General features: G+C 37.5%; 1 protein-coding gene across 1 annotated transcript; it reads left to right on the top strand.

Annotated features, from left to right (window-relative positions):
- The first annotated feature begins 2,777 nt into the window (after positions 1-2,777).
- EXOC1L (exocyst complex component 1 like) lies at positions 2,778-19,909 on the top strand. Its single transcript, XM_045473999.1, has 3 exons — positions 2,778-3,817; positions 13,511-13,641; positions 19,507-19,909. Exons 1-3 carry the CDS (start codon positions 3,697-3,699, stop codon positions 19,771-19,773), a joined length of 519 nt encoding a protein of 172 aa, XP_045329955.1. The 5' UTR covers positions 2,778-3,696; the 3' UTR covers positions 19,774-19,909.
- The last annotated feature ends 499 nt before the right edge of the window (positions 19,910-20,408 follow it).

The raw sequence follows: 20,408 nt of genomic DNA, 5'->3' as shown, positions 1-20,408 counted from the left end.
GAACACATTTGGGGTTGTATTTGTTACTTTTCTATAACATCTTCTGTTGATGCTAGTTTCCAAAAGTTTAGTACTCTATTCCTCTGAACTGACAAAGAACTTAGGGTCTTTAAAGATTTTCCTTATTTCCATTGTTGATGAATTGCCATTTGTAATTCTTTGAAGGTTGAAACCTCTGATTCTTTATAACTTAGATAATGTTTTGATAGATTGGTTTTATAGGATGATTTAGAACCTTAAAAAAGACATTTATTAGCGCTTTAGTATGAATTTTTCCCTATGACTGTCAAATCAATACAATAAGAATATTCACACCAATGGCAAATCATTCTTTTTTTTTTTTTTTTTTTCAACGTTTATTTATTTTTGGGACAGAGAGAGACAGAGCATGAACGGGGGAGGGGCAGAGAGAGAGGGAGACACAGAATCGGAAACAGGCTCCAGGCTCTGAGCCATCAACCCAGAGCCTGACGCGGGGCTCAAACTCACGGACCGCGAGATCGTGACCTGGCTGAAGTCTGACGCTTAACCGACTGCGCCACCCAGGCGCCCCGTGGCAAATCATTCTTGAACACACTTACTGATAGCAAACATTTCAGTTTGGAACTAAAAGGTCACTATGTCAGTTCCTGAACCTCTAATGTCAACATTACTTGAAACCATGCTGGAAAACATAGCCACTCTTTTTTTAAGAACTTTCAGAGAAAGTTGTAGTATTTCCTTCAGAAGTGCAGTTGAGCCTCTCACAACTAATGTCCATGCATTCATGGCAACAAGAACAAAGGGATATTGACACAGGATAAATCACTGGTAAAACTAATAGCTGTCTACTCCAGCTATGAGGATATATAACTGCAAAACCAGCTAGGCAAAGAAGGAAGGAAGGAAGGAGGGAAGGAAGGAAGGAAGGAAAGAAGGAAGGAAGGAAGGGGCAACTGGGCCACTTGGATGGCTCAGTTGGTTAAGAATCTGACTTCAGCTCAAGTCGTGATCTCATGGTTTGTGGGTTCAAGCCCTGTGTCGGGCTCTGTGCTGACAGCGCAGAGCCTGGAGCCTGCTTCAGATTCTGTGTCCCTCTCTCTCTCTGCCCCTCCTCTGCTTGCACTCTGTCTCTCTCTCTCAAAAATGAATAAATGTTAAAAATTTTTAAACAAAAGACTGATTCAATTATTTGTTCTTTTAGTAAATATTTACAGATAAATTGAGTGAATAAATAAATGCAAGGATGTCTATAACATGCTAGACACTGCATATCACATATCCTGGATGTATGGCAAGCAGGAAGAACATGGTTCCTGCTCTCACAAAACTTACAGTCTAGCAGGAGAGAAAAACATTTTTAAAAATCACATAAATAAATAAATATCTAATTGAATTTCAGTGACAATGCTGTTGATGAGTGTTCTGATTGTCATACCAGTTTTTTGGGGGTTTTTTATTTTGTTTTTTGTTACTGTCGTTGTTCTCCATAAGGGGACTAAAACACCCAGGAAATAATTTTTCTAGTGCAAAAGAGGGAAATAATGTCTTCTCTGAAAGTCCCCTTCTGTGATGTGGGCCCATTATCTCATTCTCTAGGTGGAAGTGGAAAGTAGTTGTATCCTATTGACTCTACCTTCCACCTTTCACATTCAATTAGGTGCCACAGCTTATTGATATTATCATCCAAATATATCTTATGTCTCTATATTCATGCCCTCTTCTCCATTTCTATATCTAAAAACATAGTACTAGTTCTTCAGTACTCTACCCAAAGTGTTTTACTAGACTCCAAAATCACAAACAGAATAGGAGATATTAAAGTAAGAAAGGACCCTAGAGATCGTTCTTCACATGGGAAAACGGAGGCTCAGAAAGACAAGTGTCTCACCCAAGATCCCACAATTCAGCCTAGCCACAGCCATGTCATTAATTTTTCTTTAGAGCAGCAAATATGGAAGCCATGGAACACTATTCACTGCATGCTTACAGTCATTCCCAGACTCTTCTTCCTTGTTAGAAACTCCCCTTTCCCATAATAGGAACCAAAAATGACAAATGCTTGCTAAGGATGGCCAAGTGACCCAGCTATGGCCATCAAGATGTAAAGGGAAGTCTCTGTCTGGTTTTTGAGAGTTGCTTCTGACATAAAGAGAAACCAAGAAGAGCTACCAACCCCTGACCCCCTTTCTTCCTGTTCTCGGAGCTGAACAACAGCAGCCTAAGGATAAAAAGCCAATAGCTGAGAATTAGAAGGACACAAAGCACTTGGGACCCTCATCTATAAGCACTGAGCTTGCCGTGAACCTGCCTACTTGCAGACCTCTTATTATGAGAGATTTTTTGAAGTCTTTCCTACTTATAACTCCATGTCATGTGTTCTGTTACTTGCAGCTGAGTGCACCCTGGATGGTCACTGCTTTATTTCTTTATATTCCAACTAACCCTCTAAGCTCTACAGGAGCAAGGAAATGACCTATTTTTTTTCATTGTATATTCCCAGTTCCTAGAACAGAGCCTGGCATAATATCAACACTTGAAAAATATTTGTTGAACGAATGAATGTCTAAAAAAAAAATCTTCACAGGCTATTTCTACAGAATAAAGTCCAAAGGATTAATCAAGGCCCTTCCTGATCTGGCCTCGATCTATCTTTCCAGCCTTGTCTTTTACTTTCATACATGCTACCTCTCAGGAAAACTGGACTACTTCTCGTCCTCCCAAACACACCCTGAGCATTCTGATGCAGGGCTATGGCTCACAGTGGCTAGTCTGTGGAATAGGCTCCTCCTCCTCCTACACTTCAATACTTTTCTCTCATCCTTTAAGCTCCAGATCTTCTCCCATAGCGCTTCCTCTGATACTTTCCAGGTACAGATATCTTTTCTATGTTCCTTTTTCTTCTGTGCCATTTATCACTTTTAAACATTCATGATAATTATTTGGTGTACTCATCTCAATTAGATTATGAGCTCCTTGGGGACAGAAAATCCACCTTCCCAAGAAACAAACATAAAGCTTTGTCCCGGCAGATACCTAGTACATTTTTCTTTGTGAGTAGGAGAATGAACAACATTAAAGTGAGCCCATTGAAAAAATAATTTGGACCCAGGAGTTGGTGCTGACTTTCGCGGAAGCAAAGGTCTGGATGAATTGCAGGAGGGGAGAGGAGGGCAAGGGACTTGTTGGAAGTGTCAGGAGCAAGCACTGATGCTTTGTCTCCTGCCGATGACAGCAAAGTTCTTAATGGAAGATGATCCCAATCAATAGGGCCAGACAGCTGATTTATATAATGGAATCAAGCTGAAGCAGTGGTCTTCCTCTGCAGAGTGATGTGAAAGTGAAAAGGCTACTAGATGAGAATAACCAAGGGACTCCACAAGTACAGCTGCTGGTGTTCAGAAATGTGTTCCCCATCAGCAAACCACAGGAGAGCTCCAGAGAGCAGCCTACTTCAGCTTGGATGCTGAGGAGGGACGGTGGGGCGAGTGTTGCTGCTGGATTTTGGCTGCAGCTGCCGCTGCCGCTGTCGTTGGGCACGCACCGCAGTGAGGGGTCTGACCGCATAGACTGTTCTGCGGAGCCTGGGTCTGGCCAGGAATGAGAAGTTAAAGGGCGAGGGCTGGGAGGAGCAAACCCAAACAAGAAATCTAGGGAGCAAAAGGAGAGAAAGGGTGATCTCGAGCCAAGACATCAGGCCAAGTGGAACTGGAGGCAATGTCATCATTGGTAAAGGAGGACTTGGAGAAGAAACTGTTTAAGCCACTCTCCCAGAATCTGTACGAGTTTATTGAAATAGAGTTCTCCGTCCAGGACAGGTATTACCTCTGTGTGTCAGGTAATCTATTCTTTCTGTGATCACTTCAAAATGTAAATAACCCCAAGGTGCCTGGGTGGTAGAGGGACATTTCTGTGTTTGTTTTCCTGTAAATTAACAGCACGTGTATCTTCTGATGATAGAGCTTAACTAACTATGCCAAGTTTAGGAATTTGGATGCCACAGAATTTTGTTTTCAGTGCTAAAATGGAAGACAGAAAAATAATATCGTATCAAGAATATTTTGATTAATTGTTCAGACTGAAAGTGGGTTTGTGTTTTCCTGATTTGATTATTTTGTCTCCAATCTTTTATTTAATTCACTTGCATGGTATGCAATCTTAATGTGTAAGAGCTCATCTTAAAAAATTCAACAGAAAAAAAAAATTCAACAGAGAGCTTTCTGTATATTTTTAAATACACTGGAGAATTGAGTTATACAGCTCTATTTCCAACCAGTCTGGACAACTAGGATTCTCCTTTTTCATGCTAGGAAAAGAAAAAGACCTTAATTTTTCTTCCTGGTAGTTTATTTTGAAAGGATTTTTAAAAATCCTTTCTCTTCTAGGAAGTATGCTCACAGAAACAATACTCTAATCGTAGAAATTAGTTCATGAAGATGGAACTGTAAGGATAAGGGGCTGCTCTCTAACTATTTAAAATATGGATTTTTCCCCTGTGTTTTTAAAATTCACAAAAATTGTCCAAATGTGGGAATAGGCTTTTGCACTTAATTATGATTTGCTTAACCTGTAATGATTATGCTGAATTTAGACAGAAATGCTTGTGCCATTATCAAACTTAATGTACAGCATTCCCTTTTCCCAATCCCTGTCTTTTAATACTTTTCAGGGGCTTAGGAGGAAAGAGCTCAGAAACTCTAAGTATTCATTATGGACTTTCTTTTTTTAAGGCACACACCTCAGTATTTTCAGAAAACAACTTACAATTATTTTCCTGATAATTGCCTCAGAAGGACTCTCTAAAGTTGTCAAGACGGAGTACTCTGAGGGAAGTGGAACAGATGTAAATGAAGTGCTAAGAATTTTTTTTAATTCTATCATTCCTAATAAGAACAATATTTACTCAATAATAAGAATACTAATATTTATCTAACACTTTACTTAGCATAGTTTGCTGTACAAATACAAAGTTTGGGGACTTGGCATATCAGCAAGGTAAAAAACTTAATTGGCCAGGAAAAAGAAAGAAATCAAATTATGGAAGAAAAGTCAAGTGAAATAATTTTAGAAACTGTATCGTACCCATGAAATCACTATATCTTAAAGCATTTTGACTTACTATATTAGAGAAGATGCTTATTCCAACATTAATATTTAGTAATTGTATTCCTACTATGATCTTCTTTATAAAGTTAATTACCCATCATGTATCATTAGCATACACGCATTTTTAAAGCAAACTTATAAAAATAAAATAATCATAACAAAGTATCTAACTTACCAGATATATCTTAATTCCTCCCTGCAACCATATAATAAACTGAATTTATTCAATCTGGCATGAAAAAAAAATCCCCTAGAATTAAACTTTTGAAAATGGATAATGTCTTTTCTTTCTGTTGTCATTGAGTTCTAGGAAAAATACCGTGGGCTGGGGTTAACTGCTGGTTTTTGTGTTTTTTGTTTTTTTCTCCATAAGTGACATGAATCCTTTTAACAAGGATCAGAAGGTCAAGGGATTAGCATTGTTAACATGGGTGAAGGCACCCTCTTTAGGGTTCAATTTTCTCATCTGGCAAATGACCAAGTAGAGGAGTTGATCACTTTTATTAGCAAAATTCAATGACTCTCCTGTGTAAGAAGAAAAAAAAAAAAACCCACCACAAGGTCCTCTCAGATGTGAAGAGAAACAATATTGTGATATTTCACATAAAAGTTAAGATTATTAGTCATATTTGTTCACTAGTTTTTCATAACCATCCTCTATATCACATCCATCAATCTGAGAGCATTTTCCCTAAGTATAATATCTATTTATGACCATTTCAAATACATACAGGCAGAATGGTAATTTAAAGTGAAGACCAATGTGATGATTGATAGACTTTAATCTTTGATCCTGCTTTACTCAGAAAATTTCTATCGATATGAATCAAACAGGTCATATCACAATTATTGAGGCAGGTAAGTCCAGATCTTGGCCACCTTCACAGAGTAGAAACACTCATAGTTATAATTTTCTCTTTACATCCTATAATCTAGTAGTTCTAAATTTGCAAGAATCAAAGGCTAGAGTAGCTGAATTCCATTATGCATTTTTCAAACTAAAGAAGATATGTTTCAATAAGTTACATTTTCTTTTTCTTTTCTTTTTTTTAATTTTTTTAATGTTTATTTTTGAGACAGAGAGAGACAGCATGAACGGGGGAGGGTCAGAGAGAGAGGGAGACACAGAATCTGAAGCAGGCTCCAGGCTCTGAGCTGGCAGCACAGAGCCCAACGAGGGGCTCGAACTCACGGACCGTGAGATCATGACCTGAGCCGAAGTCGGACGCTTAACTGACTGAGCCACCCAGGCGCCCCAAAAAGTTACATTTTCTATATATCTGATCAGAATCTGTCTTTTGGAGGGGTCTTACAACCAGATGATTGTGATTTACTGTTATCTTGATCTTTTACCTAATTGGTGTAAAAAATCAGATGTCATGAACCAAATTTCCCTCTCTGTATTTTGTCAGGATTCACATTGAGGATTTACTGGCACCTCAGAGTTTGTAAGGCCATTTCTCCTTGGGATTAGCTTCCCCTAGCCTAGAACATCATTATCCACATCAGTTAAAAGCAGCACTTCTTATGGAGGAGGGAGGAACCTATAATATGCAGGCACTAGAAAGGGATAAGTCACTTGTGCAATGGTGAGTGCAAATGAATTAAAGAACTTTTGAAGGACTTGAAAGAGTATATAGAGCTTTTGCCATAATTGAATGGGAAGGGCGTGGTAGAATGGATCCTGGAATGCTTGGAGTCAGTCAGATCTGGTATAAAACCCGACTCTACTTTGCCCACCTGCCAGCTGTGAAATTCGGGGCAAGATAATTAACCTCCCTGGTCTCAGTGTTGACATCTCTGAAATGGAATAATAACACCTACATATGCACATAGTGCTCTCTTATTAAATCCTAACTAGGAAAAAACAAACGTGATAAATTATGCTCCAAAGAAACAAAATAAAAGGTAGGGTTAAATTTTTTAAATATACAGAAAAATAGATTTACTGTGAAAATGTATGCTGAGATGTAGTTATATAGTCTATACTATAAATAAATACTTTAATAAAAATAAAATACATACTAAACATGTATAAGTATTGTATTTAATATATAATGAAGAATATATATTATATATTTTATAAATAAAAATTATATACATATTCAGATACAAGTTATTTCAAGTATTCCTATATACTTAGAAAAACATTTTCATTCATAAATACTAATTTGAAAATAAATGTCATTTTCTAGATATGAAAACAGTGTGTATAAGTTCTCTATACATACTACATTTTAATGTTAGAACAGAACTTCTCTGTGAACCAGAGAATCTAACAATTCTGTCAAGCCATTGACAACAAGAATGGTGACAATTAGAGTGTTAAATAAGAATAAATTAACAAGAAAAAACCAAAATATTAGAGACTGGGTGGCTTATAAACAACATTTATTTCTCAAAGTTCTAGGAACTGGGAAGTCTAAGATCATGGCACCAGTAGATTCAGTGTCTGGTGAGGAACTACTTCCTCGGAGACCACCATCTTCCCCATAGCCTTACATGGTGGACAGGGCAAGGGATCTTTCTGAAGTCTTTTTGTAAGGGTTCTAGTGCCAAATCACCTCCCAACGTTTCTGTCTCCTAATACCGTCATCCTGGGGGTTAGGATTTCAAAAATGAATTTGGGGGAACACAAACTTTCAATCTATAGTACTCAGTAGAGCCCCAAAAATGATTTTATTAAAATATTTCTAGGAAAAATATTATTTGAAAGTTGCTTTTTAATGAAATCAATAATAGCATTCTCAACAACCCCAAGACATCATCAATATATTGAGACATTTTCACTGAGACTTTCTATCTTTTATCTTGTGGTAGTTTTTTCGTATTACTTAATTTCAATGATGGAAACAATTATGTGATACTAGGATTGTAAAATAACAGTCATTTGTTTATTTAAAGCATTTCTGTGCAGCTTAATCGTGAGCTACTGTTTTTCTTCTATCCTGTAAAATTATATTGGTTCAATTAGCCAACGTTCTTTCCATTTAGCCTTATAAATGATAGTGACTATTTTACCATAGTAATAGAGGCAGTTATTCATGGAAGTGTTTATTTTGAAATTAACAGTGAAAATAAATGATTGGCAGGAAGTTAAGATCGTAATTCTGAAAATGCTAAACTAAAATATTAATATTGAAACAAGTTATTCTGAAGTTCTCTGGGTCTCTAGATATTACTCACTAAATCATAATTACATAATGGCACCTCTGATGTTACTAAAACCAACTCTGTAACATTTTGACTGTATAAACACATTTCTGTTTTAAGACAATGTGATAAGTTTCCACTTTGCCACTGCATTAATGTGGATATGGCCATTTAATTTTAGCCAGCAGCAGAGCGCAAGTATGGAAATTAAGGATTGGGTCCACTCCAGCCTGAGTAGACTTCTTTGACTCTTGGCTGAACACAGTTCCTGGAGCCTCCTTGACTCCAGAGGAGGCTACTTTTGCCAAATTAAGTAGTCTGTACTGTCTCTCTGCTGCATCATTGTATCAAAAGGTTAACTTTTAAAGATTCTTATTTTCTTAGTTTGTTAGTGGGACAGTAACCGTTAATGTAAGAAAACTTAATAACCAACAGATTCTACCTTCTCAACATCTCTTTTCATCCTTTACAGAACTGCCCAAGAAAACTTTCTAGAATTTAAAGCTCAGCCTATTTACCTAAAATCCTTCAGTGACGTCCCTCCCCCCAAGTTTCCCCTCCACACACAGAGCTCTCAGATTAACATTTGAACACCTTAGCTTAGCATTCTAGACCCTTCTGGAACTCCCTCCTGCCTAACCTGCTTCCTACCACCTATCCACCCTCACACTTCATGCCGACATACCGGATATCTACCATGACTCAAAAGGGCAAGTATTTCATGCTTTTGTACACATACTGTTCTAAAACTTCCTCTACCCCTTTCTTCATTCTCTTAACTCCCACTGCCCTGTACAACTCAGATTACCCCCTTCAAAAAGCTCTCCCTGACCCCACCAGTCGGATGAAGATGTCCCTTCTTGATTTTCCTGTATTACCTGGTCCATGTCTCATTCACGGCACTGTGATACTGTGTTTTCTTTCTAAGCCCCTACTCTCTGTAATCTCAGGGACAGCAGGAATGGTGCCTTATGGGAATTCATTTTTTCCATGCCTAGCACAGGGCTTTGCACAAAAGGGGCACTCAAATATTTATCAAAATAATGAGATGAATCAGTGACCCTATAGGCAATTGGCTAGTTATCAAAACATGTAGATGAGGCAGCGGAATTTGATTCAAATTACATTTTCATATAGTATCCAGTTATTTCTCCGCATAAGCATCCTCTCCCACACTCTAAATAGCAAGTGAGACAGCTAGCCAGAACAAGAACATTGTCCTTTGGTTCTGAGGTGCAGCCTTTGTCTGAACAGACACAATGTCTTCCTGGTGGAAGGAACTGCCTCCATCATCTTGTCCTTAATAAGTATGACAGAATCAACTCTGCCTCCACTGCAACGCACCATGCTAATGGCTTCTTTTCTAAGCCTTTCCTCTTCCCAAAGCTAACATCTAGATCAGTGGAAAGGGACCTTTCTAGAGCTGGAGAAATGTACATGGGCAAGAACCCACAAATTTTTGCACACCATTTGTTTTTTTGATGCCAGGTTCAGGTCTTCTGTTCTGGATCCTTTCCGGGACATGCCCCTCAATCACTCCCTTTGTCCCCCAAAATACACGATCCCTACTCTTCCAAACTCTTGGAATATATGATCTAAATCATAGCCTTTAGTCTCTTTCTGTTTCTTGTTTTAATCCTACCTAACCCTGGAACTGGCACACAGTAAGCTCTCAGTATTAGTGCATGATGGAGATTCCTGCAAGTTGTCTCTGCCTTCACCATTCCAGAGAAACTGCCTTCAGGAAAGAAGTCAATGGCATTCCCCACACCAGATTCTGTGTCAGGTCTGAACTCTGCTTTACCCAACAAAATGACTTCACGGGATGATCTCCAATTTTTTAAATTCTCTGTCCTTATGATTTTCATAGCATTGCATTGTTGGAATTGTCTCTTCCCACATCATCTTCTCAGACCTCTCTGCTGGCACGTTTTTCTTCTCTGCTCTGTCTCCCTTCTTTGCTCTTTTCCCTATGAACTTGGTCTTGGAAACCTGTCCACACAGAAAAATTCCAAGTCTGTATCTCCATTCCTAAACTACAAACTTCCAGAGCACCTGGGTGGCTCAGTCAGTTAACCATCTGACTCTTGATTTCAGCTCAGGTCATGATCTTAGGGTTCATGAGTTTGAGCCCCACGTCAGGCTCTGCACTGACAGTGCTGAGCCTGCTTGAGATTCCCTCTCTCTCCCTCTCTCTCTGCCCTTCCCCTGCTCATGTGCATGCTCTCTCTCACTCTCAAAAATAAATAAATTAAGTTAAATTAAAAAAAATAACAAAGATGCTGCCTAAACTATAAACTTCCATCTCCTTCTTTTCTGAGATAGTTTATGGACACCTCATCTGTATGTCAAAAACTAAACTTATTATTCTGCCCAACCAGCTCACCCTCCATACTTCCCTGTTTTGGTTTCCATCAGGTGTTGTCAGTGCCTCGTTTGAAATCTTACTCGGGTGTGCCATGTCTATTTCCATTACCCACATCCTGTGCCTGGATTACAACAACAGTCTCTTACACGAAATGAAGCACTTTTAACAATTACAATTACTGCAAACCATCTATGTCCATCCATCTATGTCCCTTATATACTTTATCTTAAATTGTTACACCCTGTGAGTTTGTAGAACTCTGATGTCTACTTTCCAACATGAGCAATGGAGGTTTAATCTCTCCAGTCTCCAGACATGAAGTCATTTACTCAGACCACACTGTAAAGAGTGGCATCATGATTTGCATCAAAAATATCTAAAGCCTGAGCCCACTAAGTCTTGATGCCTTTTCCAGGGACCTCTAGTCCCTCCTTCTTTTCTTCTTCAATGTATCTTGTGCATTGCTGCTTCCAGAAAATACTCCTTTAATGGGAGCACCACTGTACTAGCCTCCTGTTCAAGGAGAAAAGAAACTTATGAATGTGTATAACTGTATGAGCTTTCACTGAAAACCTGACAGAGTGCCCTCTTCTTAGATTTGTCAACCTGCTCAGACTCCCCTCTCTAGAGGACTGAACTCACTCAGCAGCTCTAAGCTCAACTGGTTCCCTTAATTTCAGTATCATTTGCACCTTCAGAGGATGACTACCCCCTTCCCCAGCCCCAGTTCTGGAGCCCTTGCTGCCCAGGCCAGCATCACAACACTTCCACCAGGCAGAGGATTCAGATACCGCAAGTCCTCAGTGTTTTCTGTCCCTTTTAAAATCCATAGATTTTCAAAACATTTTCATAATCTTCTCAGACTAGTTAATCCTATTGCTCACCATATCCTAATACCAACCAATCTATACACTCCACTTTCTCTAATCCTACCTGGTGATGTTTAGTTTCTATTGTCCATTCATTTCCTCATGCTGTCCTTCACCTATAAACACCTTCAAGTATCATCTCTGCCTTCCCAGATAGGACCAATTTTAAATCCTGTATCAAATTCTATTTCTCCCATAACTATAGTTATTGTTTGTATATAAACCATAATTATATAGTATATAGTTATAGTTTCTCCCTTAACTATTCCAATCCTCCCCCTTCTCAGAACTCCTGTTGAACATATATAGTCTGCTGTACATTGCTTATCTATCATTATGATCATATCACAATGTATTGCTTTATATCTTCTTAACTAGGAGGGCATGCCAAAGTGGCACTTTCCAGAACCAAAAGAGAGTTCCTTAAATACAAACTCCAGCCTCACTCTTAGAGGACAGAACCAGCTTGCAACTTTCTAAGATGTCTAAGTGACATCCGTCTTGAAAGAAGTTTATAGATATTCATTTCCCACAACTACTTCTTTGTAATATACCTGTATACTTGGGGTGCCCATGTGGCTCAGTTGGCTAAGCGTCTGACTCTTGATTTTGGCTCAGGTCATAATCTCACGGTTCATGAGTTCCAGCCTGGCATTGGGCTCTGCATTGACAGCGTGGAGCCTGCTTGGGATTCTCCCCCCACCCCCTCTGCCCCTTCCCTGCTCGCTTTCTCTATCTCTCAAAATAAATAAATAAACCTTTAAAAAGTTTAAAAAATAATATACCTGTATACCATTATAATATATATTTTATGTGCCTCATGTGTGTTAGCAGTCTAGAGGGCAGGAACCATATCTCATACTTGTATCCCTCTGGCATCTGTAATAACTCTATCAGGTAAATAGCAGGTACTCAGTAAATACTCCTTTCTTAACTCATTGATAATTTTCAATTCAGGAGTTCTAACATCAAATGTTGATTCTTCTAGTGTATTGTTATGAGACCAAAGACAATGTTTTTAAGGCCAAGAAAGGATTTCCCTCATTTTTTTCCACAATTAAATAAGCAATGACTTTCCCATACCTTTCAAGGTATAATACTCAAACTTTCTGTCTTAATGGCACATTTTGAATGCTAACATTTGGAGACATGCTAGAGAAGACTAAAAATCTCAAACAATACGGGCACCTGGGTGGCTCAGTCAGTTAAGCATCTGACTTCGGCTCAGGTCATGATCTCGCGGTTGGTGAGTTTGATCCCTGCAAGTTTGAGCCCTGCGTTGGGCTCTGTGCTGACAGCTCAGAGCCTGGAGCCTGCTTCAGATTCTGTGTCTCCTTCTTTCTTTGCCCCTCCCATGCTCATGCTGTGTCTCTATCTGTCAATAATAAACAAACGTTAAAAAAAATTTTTTTTAATCTCAAACAATTCCAAACAGGTCAACGGTAGCTGTGATGCCCACACTTCTCCATCACAAGTCTCACATCGATTTTTTTTTTCATTTTTTTTCACTGTAACTTTAAAAGAGAAGATACAAAGTAGTACTCGTATGGTCACTCTTCAACACTGCGTTGCTGTGTGAGCAGAACTGTTTGCTTTCCCGACCTCCCCACTCTCTCATATTGTTATAAATTAAAATTCCAATTTGTTCTGGTAAATACCTTGGCATTGACTGTATGCTAAAGCAAAGCCTCTTATTTCCTGCCAGGAGTCGAACCCCATTGTCCACCACAAAGCTCAGAGCTGAAAGCACATAGCTCAGTGCTCCATCTGACAGATATTACCACTGGCAGTCACAGCAGTCTGTAGCCACAATTGTAGCAAAAATTAAATTAACATATGGAGCAAATTGGGCATACTCATGAAGGCTCAGATACATCAGGGTTCATAACTGGGGTGCCGATATAACATAGGCTCAAACTCATTATATGAAAAGGAGATACATAAATACCAAAAAAGTATTAAAAGTATAACTTGATGAATAATTTATTGTCTTCTAAGAGTTTATGTAAACTGAGTGTTTTTTTCTGTCTTACAGTGACCAAAAATGAAGAAGTAAAAATAATTATGGTGAAACACTACAGAATAGGCTTAGATGAAAAATATGAAGTAACAAAAAAGTGGTCTTTGAACGATCTGCAGATGATTGATGGAAAAGAAGCAGATACTGTAAGTGTTATGTTTTGTAAGGGAGATGTGGGATCAATATGCCAGAAATCTTTATGTTCAATATCCTCTTTCATATTCTTGGCATGTACTAAGTGTTAAGATGACATATTGTTTTAAGTGGCTGGGTTATTTGGCTGGGATAATCTACTGGGTTTTTTTGTTCTGTTTTTCTGAGTTTAAGCTTGAATTTTTGTCTATTAAATTTAAAAACATCTTTCCCAAGGGCTTGTTAACAGGTTAAACACAATCTGCCAGTCAATCCTGAAACTTTAAATATTTGATGGTTTCACCCCACTCTCTCCCCACCCCAAGTTCCTCCATTAAATTTTGGGAATTCCTTTCTCATCTTCTTGAAACTGCTGTCGGTTAGCCACTTCATCCTCCAGAAAAACCAATAACTCTTAGAAATCCTACAACCTTGGAGACAAAAGGGGGAAAATGGTGTATGTGCCCGTCTCTCCACGTGACCACTTAATAAGTGGTTTCCTATCAGTCTCTCCTTAAACTCTTCCACTGATGGGGAATGTGTTACCATTGAGGAAGTCCATTCAATTTCTGATTGCCATACTTGTTTTTAAATCTCCTACTATGTTTAACCAACATCCACTTCACTCTAACATCCATCCATCAGTCCTAGTTTAACCATTTAGAGCCACGTAGAGAAAATCGGATCCTCTTTTTACATAGCAGCCTTTCCAATATTTGAAGATAATTATAATGTTCCCTCAGGTTTTCTCTTTTCTAGGTTAAGTGTACCCATTTTATTCTTTAAATAACTTTCATATGAAAATCAAATAAGATAATATGACAGGACAATACAAATGCTAAGAGGTCATAGCATTGTTATTTTTACTCCCCCATGCCATTGCTTCAACACCCTTCACTACACTATTTTCTCTCCTCTCGAATGCTTCTGCTTTTCCAGAATTAAATACAATACTTTAGAACTAGTGTGACTAGTTTGTATTTCCTTTGATCTGAATTCTTTACTTCTATTAAACACTAATCTAAAACCTCAGTTCTTTTGTGCATGAATTACCATTTAACCTGATCTGCCATACCCTCTACTTGCATAGAATAAAATTTAAATAAGGGTCCTTGATGATCTGACCCCTTTATTTCTGGTCATTCCCCTTAAACTGTATACATCCACAGTGTTTAACCACTGACTCTTGAGGTTTATAATGCCCAGTCACCTCCATCTTTCACCCCATTCCCAGATTCCCCATTGGGTAAAGTCCTACTCATGCTTCCCTTCCCCCATTGCATTGTGGATGTAAATGTATTATAGACATAATTCTACAAACTGCAATTGTTGACTTACTGTATGTCCCCTCTGGATGGAAACCTCCTGAAAAACCGAGACCATTACTTTTGTTTTTGGTTTTTTATCTTTTATCATAGCCTTTTGCTTGATAGATAGTAAGCACTCAATAAGAATTTGTGTTTTTGGTGGATCAATTAGAATTTAAGCTTTTTTATTCTTAATCCTAGTAAATATCATATCCTTAGTTTGGCCTATTGTTCCCATCTATCAAATCTTTTAATACTTTTATTTCTTAATATTCACTGTAGTATGATGCAGTTTTTTTTTAAATGGGATTTTTGTTATGAAGCAATTACAATTAAATTTCAGTAGGTAAACAAATGTTCTAACGGAAGTTGAATTTATGGTGGTTAGAATGGTTTGTTTACTCTTGTGTCACTCTGTTCTTTTTTTTTTTAATTTTTTTTTTTACTTTAATGCAGATTTAATGAGCACAACATTTAGGACTTCATTCAAGTCAATAATAAATACAATGAAGCAAGCAGAGCTAAGTGCCATCTGGGTAACCTCTGGGTAATTGAAAGGTTACTATTACCACACTTGTAGTACTGCTTAGTAAACTCACCAGATGCCAGGAACCACATGAAGGTCTTTTCATATATAATTTCACATAATCATCACAAAACCCCAATGAATTGGATTCTATTATTACATCCAATTTTTAGACGAGGAAAATGAAACTTAAAGAGATTAATTGACTTGCCCAAGGTCACAAAGCTATTCAGTCTTTTGTGGGTGGAGTCAGACTTTACCCAGAAATCTATTAACATGTCTTCTTTGTACTGCTTGTTTAATGTCTCTATGTATTCATATATTCACTCATTCATTCACTCACTCATTCATTCATTCATTCATGGAGAATTTGTAGTATCCCAGGCTTTGCTAGGCTTTGAAGATAGTGGTGAAATAGACAGACATAAGCACTTAATTCTGCCTTCCTTACTTATTTACTTGATTATCTAGTCTGAATTCCTGAATTTTGCCCTTATGATCTTTACTGAAATCAATATATGCTATCTGTTATTACCCTGACATCACCTAGGAATCAATCGTATTTTAAAAATTTGGTGTGTTTGGCATAACTTCTTGGCGAAAGCATGCTGGATTTCATTGCTTTTTTTCCTAAGTACTTACCTAGCATTTTTCTGATAATACATTCTACCTAAAAGTTCAATACTTAGGAAATAGTTAAGCATATTATTGCATATCAATAGCTGGAATGTCACACAGCCATTAAAAATCATGTTTCCACAAGAATGCCTCCGAACACAATTATTCACCACTGAATAAGGTTTTTAAAAGTCGGCCAAATACAAAACTTCTTTGTATTATTATCTCATTTCGCATATTTAGAATATTACTTTTTTTCTTACATTTGTTTATTTTTGAGAGACAGAGAGAGACAGAGCACAAGTGGGGCAGGGCAGAGAGAAAAGGAAACACATGATCCAAAGCAGGCTCCAGGCTCTGAGCTGTGAACACAGAGCCCAACGCAGGGCTCAAATTCAAAAACCGTGAAATCATGACCATAATCAAAGTCAGACGTTTAACCGACTGAGCCACCCAGCACTCCTAAAATATTGCATATTATGGAAAACTGAAATCTGAACTTTAAATTTGAATACAAAAAATACATACAGGTATATGTATGTGTGTGTGTATAGGTATATATGAAAGACACCAGTGCTTTAATAATAATTATCTCTGTGTGATAGGATTACATATTTTTAAAATTATTGTTTCTTCTTTATACTTTATGTACTTGCCAAAATTTCTATACTGCATTGAATTTTATCAGAAATCAATGTCAAGTTCACTAATCTAGTTTCAGGAATTAACCATCCCCACCTCATTTTTTTGCCCATTTTTCTTTCCTTTCTCTCAAATTCTCAAATATTGCTGATGTCATAATGACTTTCTACAAGCTTGGTTAGTGCCTGGGGTTTCATTCAGCAAGGCTGTCACCTTAGATTCCATAGAAGCAGCTCACTGTGCTCTATTTTCTCCTCATGTCCTGGCCTTAATTCCATCCCAATCTTGTTGATTCTTCCCTTTCCCATTGAAGATCATCATCTTTGATAGTGAACTAGATACAAAAGAGAAGCTGAGTGTTTCTAATTTTCTCACCCTTTATGACCTCAAACTACTGAACTGCCAGAAAAAAAAAAAAAAACTATAATATCCACAGTGCAATTCTTTTAAAGATGAAATGAAAATATCCCAGGTGTTCTGGGAATTTCTACTTTCTCTCTCTTGGAATTGAATCCTCAGGAGTCAGCAGTTATTATATTTTTCTCAATAGCAATGGTACAGCTTTAAATAGAACAATTTTGAGCCAGAGAGTTGTCAACTTTAAAATGGAATGGAATTGAAATTGAAGTCAATTTATAAAGCAGAAATCAAAAGGACTGGGGATTTGGAGAGTGATGTGGTATAACAGGAGAGAGGATGGTGTAATAAAACATGGGGCTGGGTTGATTGAGATCTTGGTTCTTATCCTGGCTCTGCCAACAACTACACATGTGACCTGGGCTTCACTTCTCTGGAAACTATTATCCCAGCTATAAACAAGAGATCACTGAGTGGTCTATGACACCCCTTTTGACTCTAGGATTCTATTGAAAGAAAGAACAAGAGAAGGGAAGGAGAGAGAAAGAGAGGGAAGGAGGGACTTATATTCTATGTACATGCCTGCTTAGGCTTCATTTATTAAGCTAAAGGAGAAAAGTAATCTCCTCTGAGTATCTTAAAAGCATAACCGGATATTTTCTACAAGATAAGGAGCAAACAATTCAGTAAGAAAACTATAAAGAGTGTGATTAGTATCTGATAATGGAATGGGTGTGATTTTCTTTTATTGAGATTTCCTGCAGAAGTGTCTTTCAAGCTGCAATTATGACAGCCAGGAAAAGTTTTGCAAGGTGTGGTTAAGGAGAACAATGCATTTAAAATTACAGCACTTCTGTACATTCTTTTTTAAAAGCATTGGTTTTTGTTTTTTGTTTTTTGTTTTCGGTTTTAATTAATGGTATAGGGATGCCTGGGTGGCTCAGTTGGGTAAGCATCCAACTTTGGCTCAGGTCATGATCTCATAGTTCACGGGTTCAAGCCCCGTGTCGGGCTCTGTGCTGACAGCTAGAGCCTGGAGCTTCTTTGGATTTTGTGTCTCCCTCTCTCTCTGCCCATCCTACACTCACACTCTGTCTCTCTTTCTCTCTCTCAAAAATAAACGTTAAAAAATTGTTTTAAAAAATTAATGGTATAAAGCAAGGTGGTATTAACACCAGTATCACAATTTGGGGTGGGGAGAGCAGGTTTGGGAAAGGGAAAGTCCTTATTATGTAATTTATATAATTAATCTTATGTAAAATTCATAGCAACCCTTTCTTAAATGAGCAAAAAAGTGAAGGTCAGGTCAGATCAGATAAGTACTTTGTCTATGGTTACATCACAGATTCAAAATGGTTATCTAACTTCAAAACTCATATTCTTTCTCCTGCCTCCTGCAAGAATTTTCCTACTTAAAAAAGAAATTGCCAAAATATAAGCTGTTTGTATGTAATATTTAGATACTAGATGGTAACTAATTATTAATAGTCTGCTTTGGTCTCTTTCTGCCTTCTTGTCATTCAAGGCATTGTTTACCTCCACTTCTCTTTTTGTCGGACTACTTCAAATCAGTTCAACACACATTTGTTGAGAACTTAGTAGTTGCCATGGCTAAGCACCAGGAACACAAAGATAAATAATTCAAAACGTCTGCCCTCAAAAAGAAGGGTTAGGCAGGTAATGAATATGAAAGCACTTAGTAAACTGAAAAGCACATTATAAATGCAAGGTATTGTTGTTACTAATATTAGTAACAGTGGCAATTATTATTATTTTAACATATAGGACTTAGATGAGGTTTGATGTCCACTTTATCTCAAAACACCTCCACTAGAAGTAGAGCAACAGTCTAGAGGCAGTTAATCAACAGAGGCAGTCTTGAGTAATTTCACAGTTTCAAATGATTTAATGATCCTTGCTATTAACTTCTAAGGTAATTCCTTGCTATTAACTTCAAAGTCAGCAAGTTGGTGATTTGTAGCATGCCAAAGGCTACTCTTGCCATCTTGTATTTCCCCCCCTTCTACCATTGTAATGGCACAAGGGACCAACCTCTTAGTAAAGAAAAGGAGAATTTTTTTCTCCCCCCCCCCCCACCTTAAATAAGTGGATTTATTCTCTTTTTCCATCCCTATCCATCCTCTCATCTTCCCTGGGAAGACTTGATAACTGTGCATTCTTGGACATGTTTTGTTTGGAAAATTGAAAAATCACAGATGCTTCCAGAGTAATCTTTCATATTGTTGTTTTTAGAAGAAATATGTTTAAAGCAGGTAGCTTTGGAAATCTCATTTGTAGATTTTAGAAATATGTTTGATACTGATACTTTATGATCAATAAGCATGTACAAGAGAACATGAGAGAATCCCCCAGGAAATCTAACTACTTTCCTGGCTACAAACAAAATCACATCTCTCTTTTTCCTCTAGGACAATCCATTTTTTGATCTGCACTTCAAGAAAGTGTACAGTTTGGAAGCATATAGTTGTGCTTCTAAATATGCCTTTGCTCGAACTGTGAATAAGCTGAATCATGCATATCTTAAGAAGGACTTGCAGATTGTGAACTTTGATTCTACTTACATTAATGATGATTCCATTTGGTCCTCAAACAATAAGGATTGCTTGGTTCTTATGAGAATATGCTTTTATGCTTTCAATCTAGTATGCTTATCCCTGTGTCCCCTGCCACTCTGAAGATAAATACTATGTTCCTTCATCTGTATTCTATGAAAATGGTTCCCTAGATAAATACTGATAGTCATGATTTTGCTTTTCCCTTCATCAGTGACTATTATTTATATGAAAATAAAGTGATGCTTTGTGAATTGCAGTGGGATGTGTTTTAATGCAATCATTCAACATTTGGGACTTTTGCCTGTGTGATGCTTGGTAACTTTGGAAGGAGTTGAATGATTTTGTCTATACCTCTATTTTACTAAAAGCATCAAAGTATCTTGAAAGGCCTAAATAAATGGAAAGACATTCATGTTCATGGATAGGAAAAATTAATATTGTAAAGATGTCTATACTACCCAAAGCAACTACAGATTCAGTGCAATCTCTATTATAATTCCAACAGCTTTTTTTTTAGCAGAAATGGGCAAGTCAGTCCTCAAAATCATAGACTTGCAAGAGGGTCTGAATAGTCAGACAATCTTGAAACAGAGGTACAAAGCTGAAGGACTCACACCTCCTAATTTCAAAACTTATTACAAAGCTACAGTAATAAAAAATTATGGAGCTGGCATAAGGATAACCATATAGACCAATGGGATAGAATTGAGAATTCAAAAATAATCCAAACATCTATGGTCAACTGATTTTTGATA

The sequence above is a fragment of the Leopardus geoffroyi genome, chromosome B1 (assembly GCF_018350155.1).
Source record: "Leopardus geoffroyi isolate Oge1 chromosome B1, O.geoffroyi_Oge1_pat1.0, whole genome shotgun sequence".
NCBI classification, from domain to species: Eukaryota; Metazoa; Chordata; class Mammalia; order Carnivora; family Felidae; genus Leopardus; species Leopardus geoffroyi.
The sequence above is the reverse complement of the archived record's forward strand: the minus strand, read 5'-3'. Positions and strand labels throughout refer to the sequence as shown.

What these genes read in the sequence shown, in the direction of transcription:
- EXOC1L (XM_045473999.1), top strand. Translation starts at nt 3,697, where the DNA reads ATGTCATCATTGGTAAAGGAGGACTTGGAGAAGAAACTGTTTAAGCCA. An exon ending in GTATTACCTCTGTGTGTCAG is followed by an intron (nt 3,818 to 13,510) that starts GTAATCTATTCT and finishes TCTGTCTTACAG; the next exon opens with TGACCAAAAATGAAGAAGTA. An exon ending in ATGGAAAAGAAGCAGATACT is followed by an intron (nt 13,642 to 19,506) that starts GTAAGTGTTATG and finishes TTTTTCCTCTAG; the next exon opens with GACAATCCATTTTTTGATCT.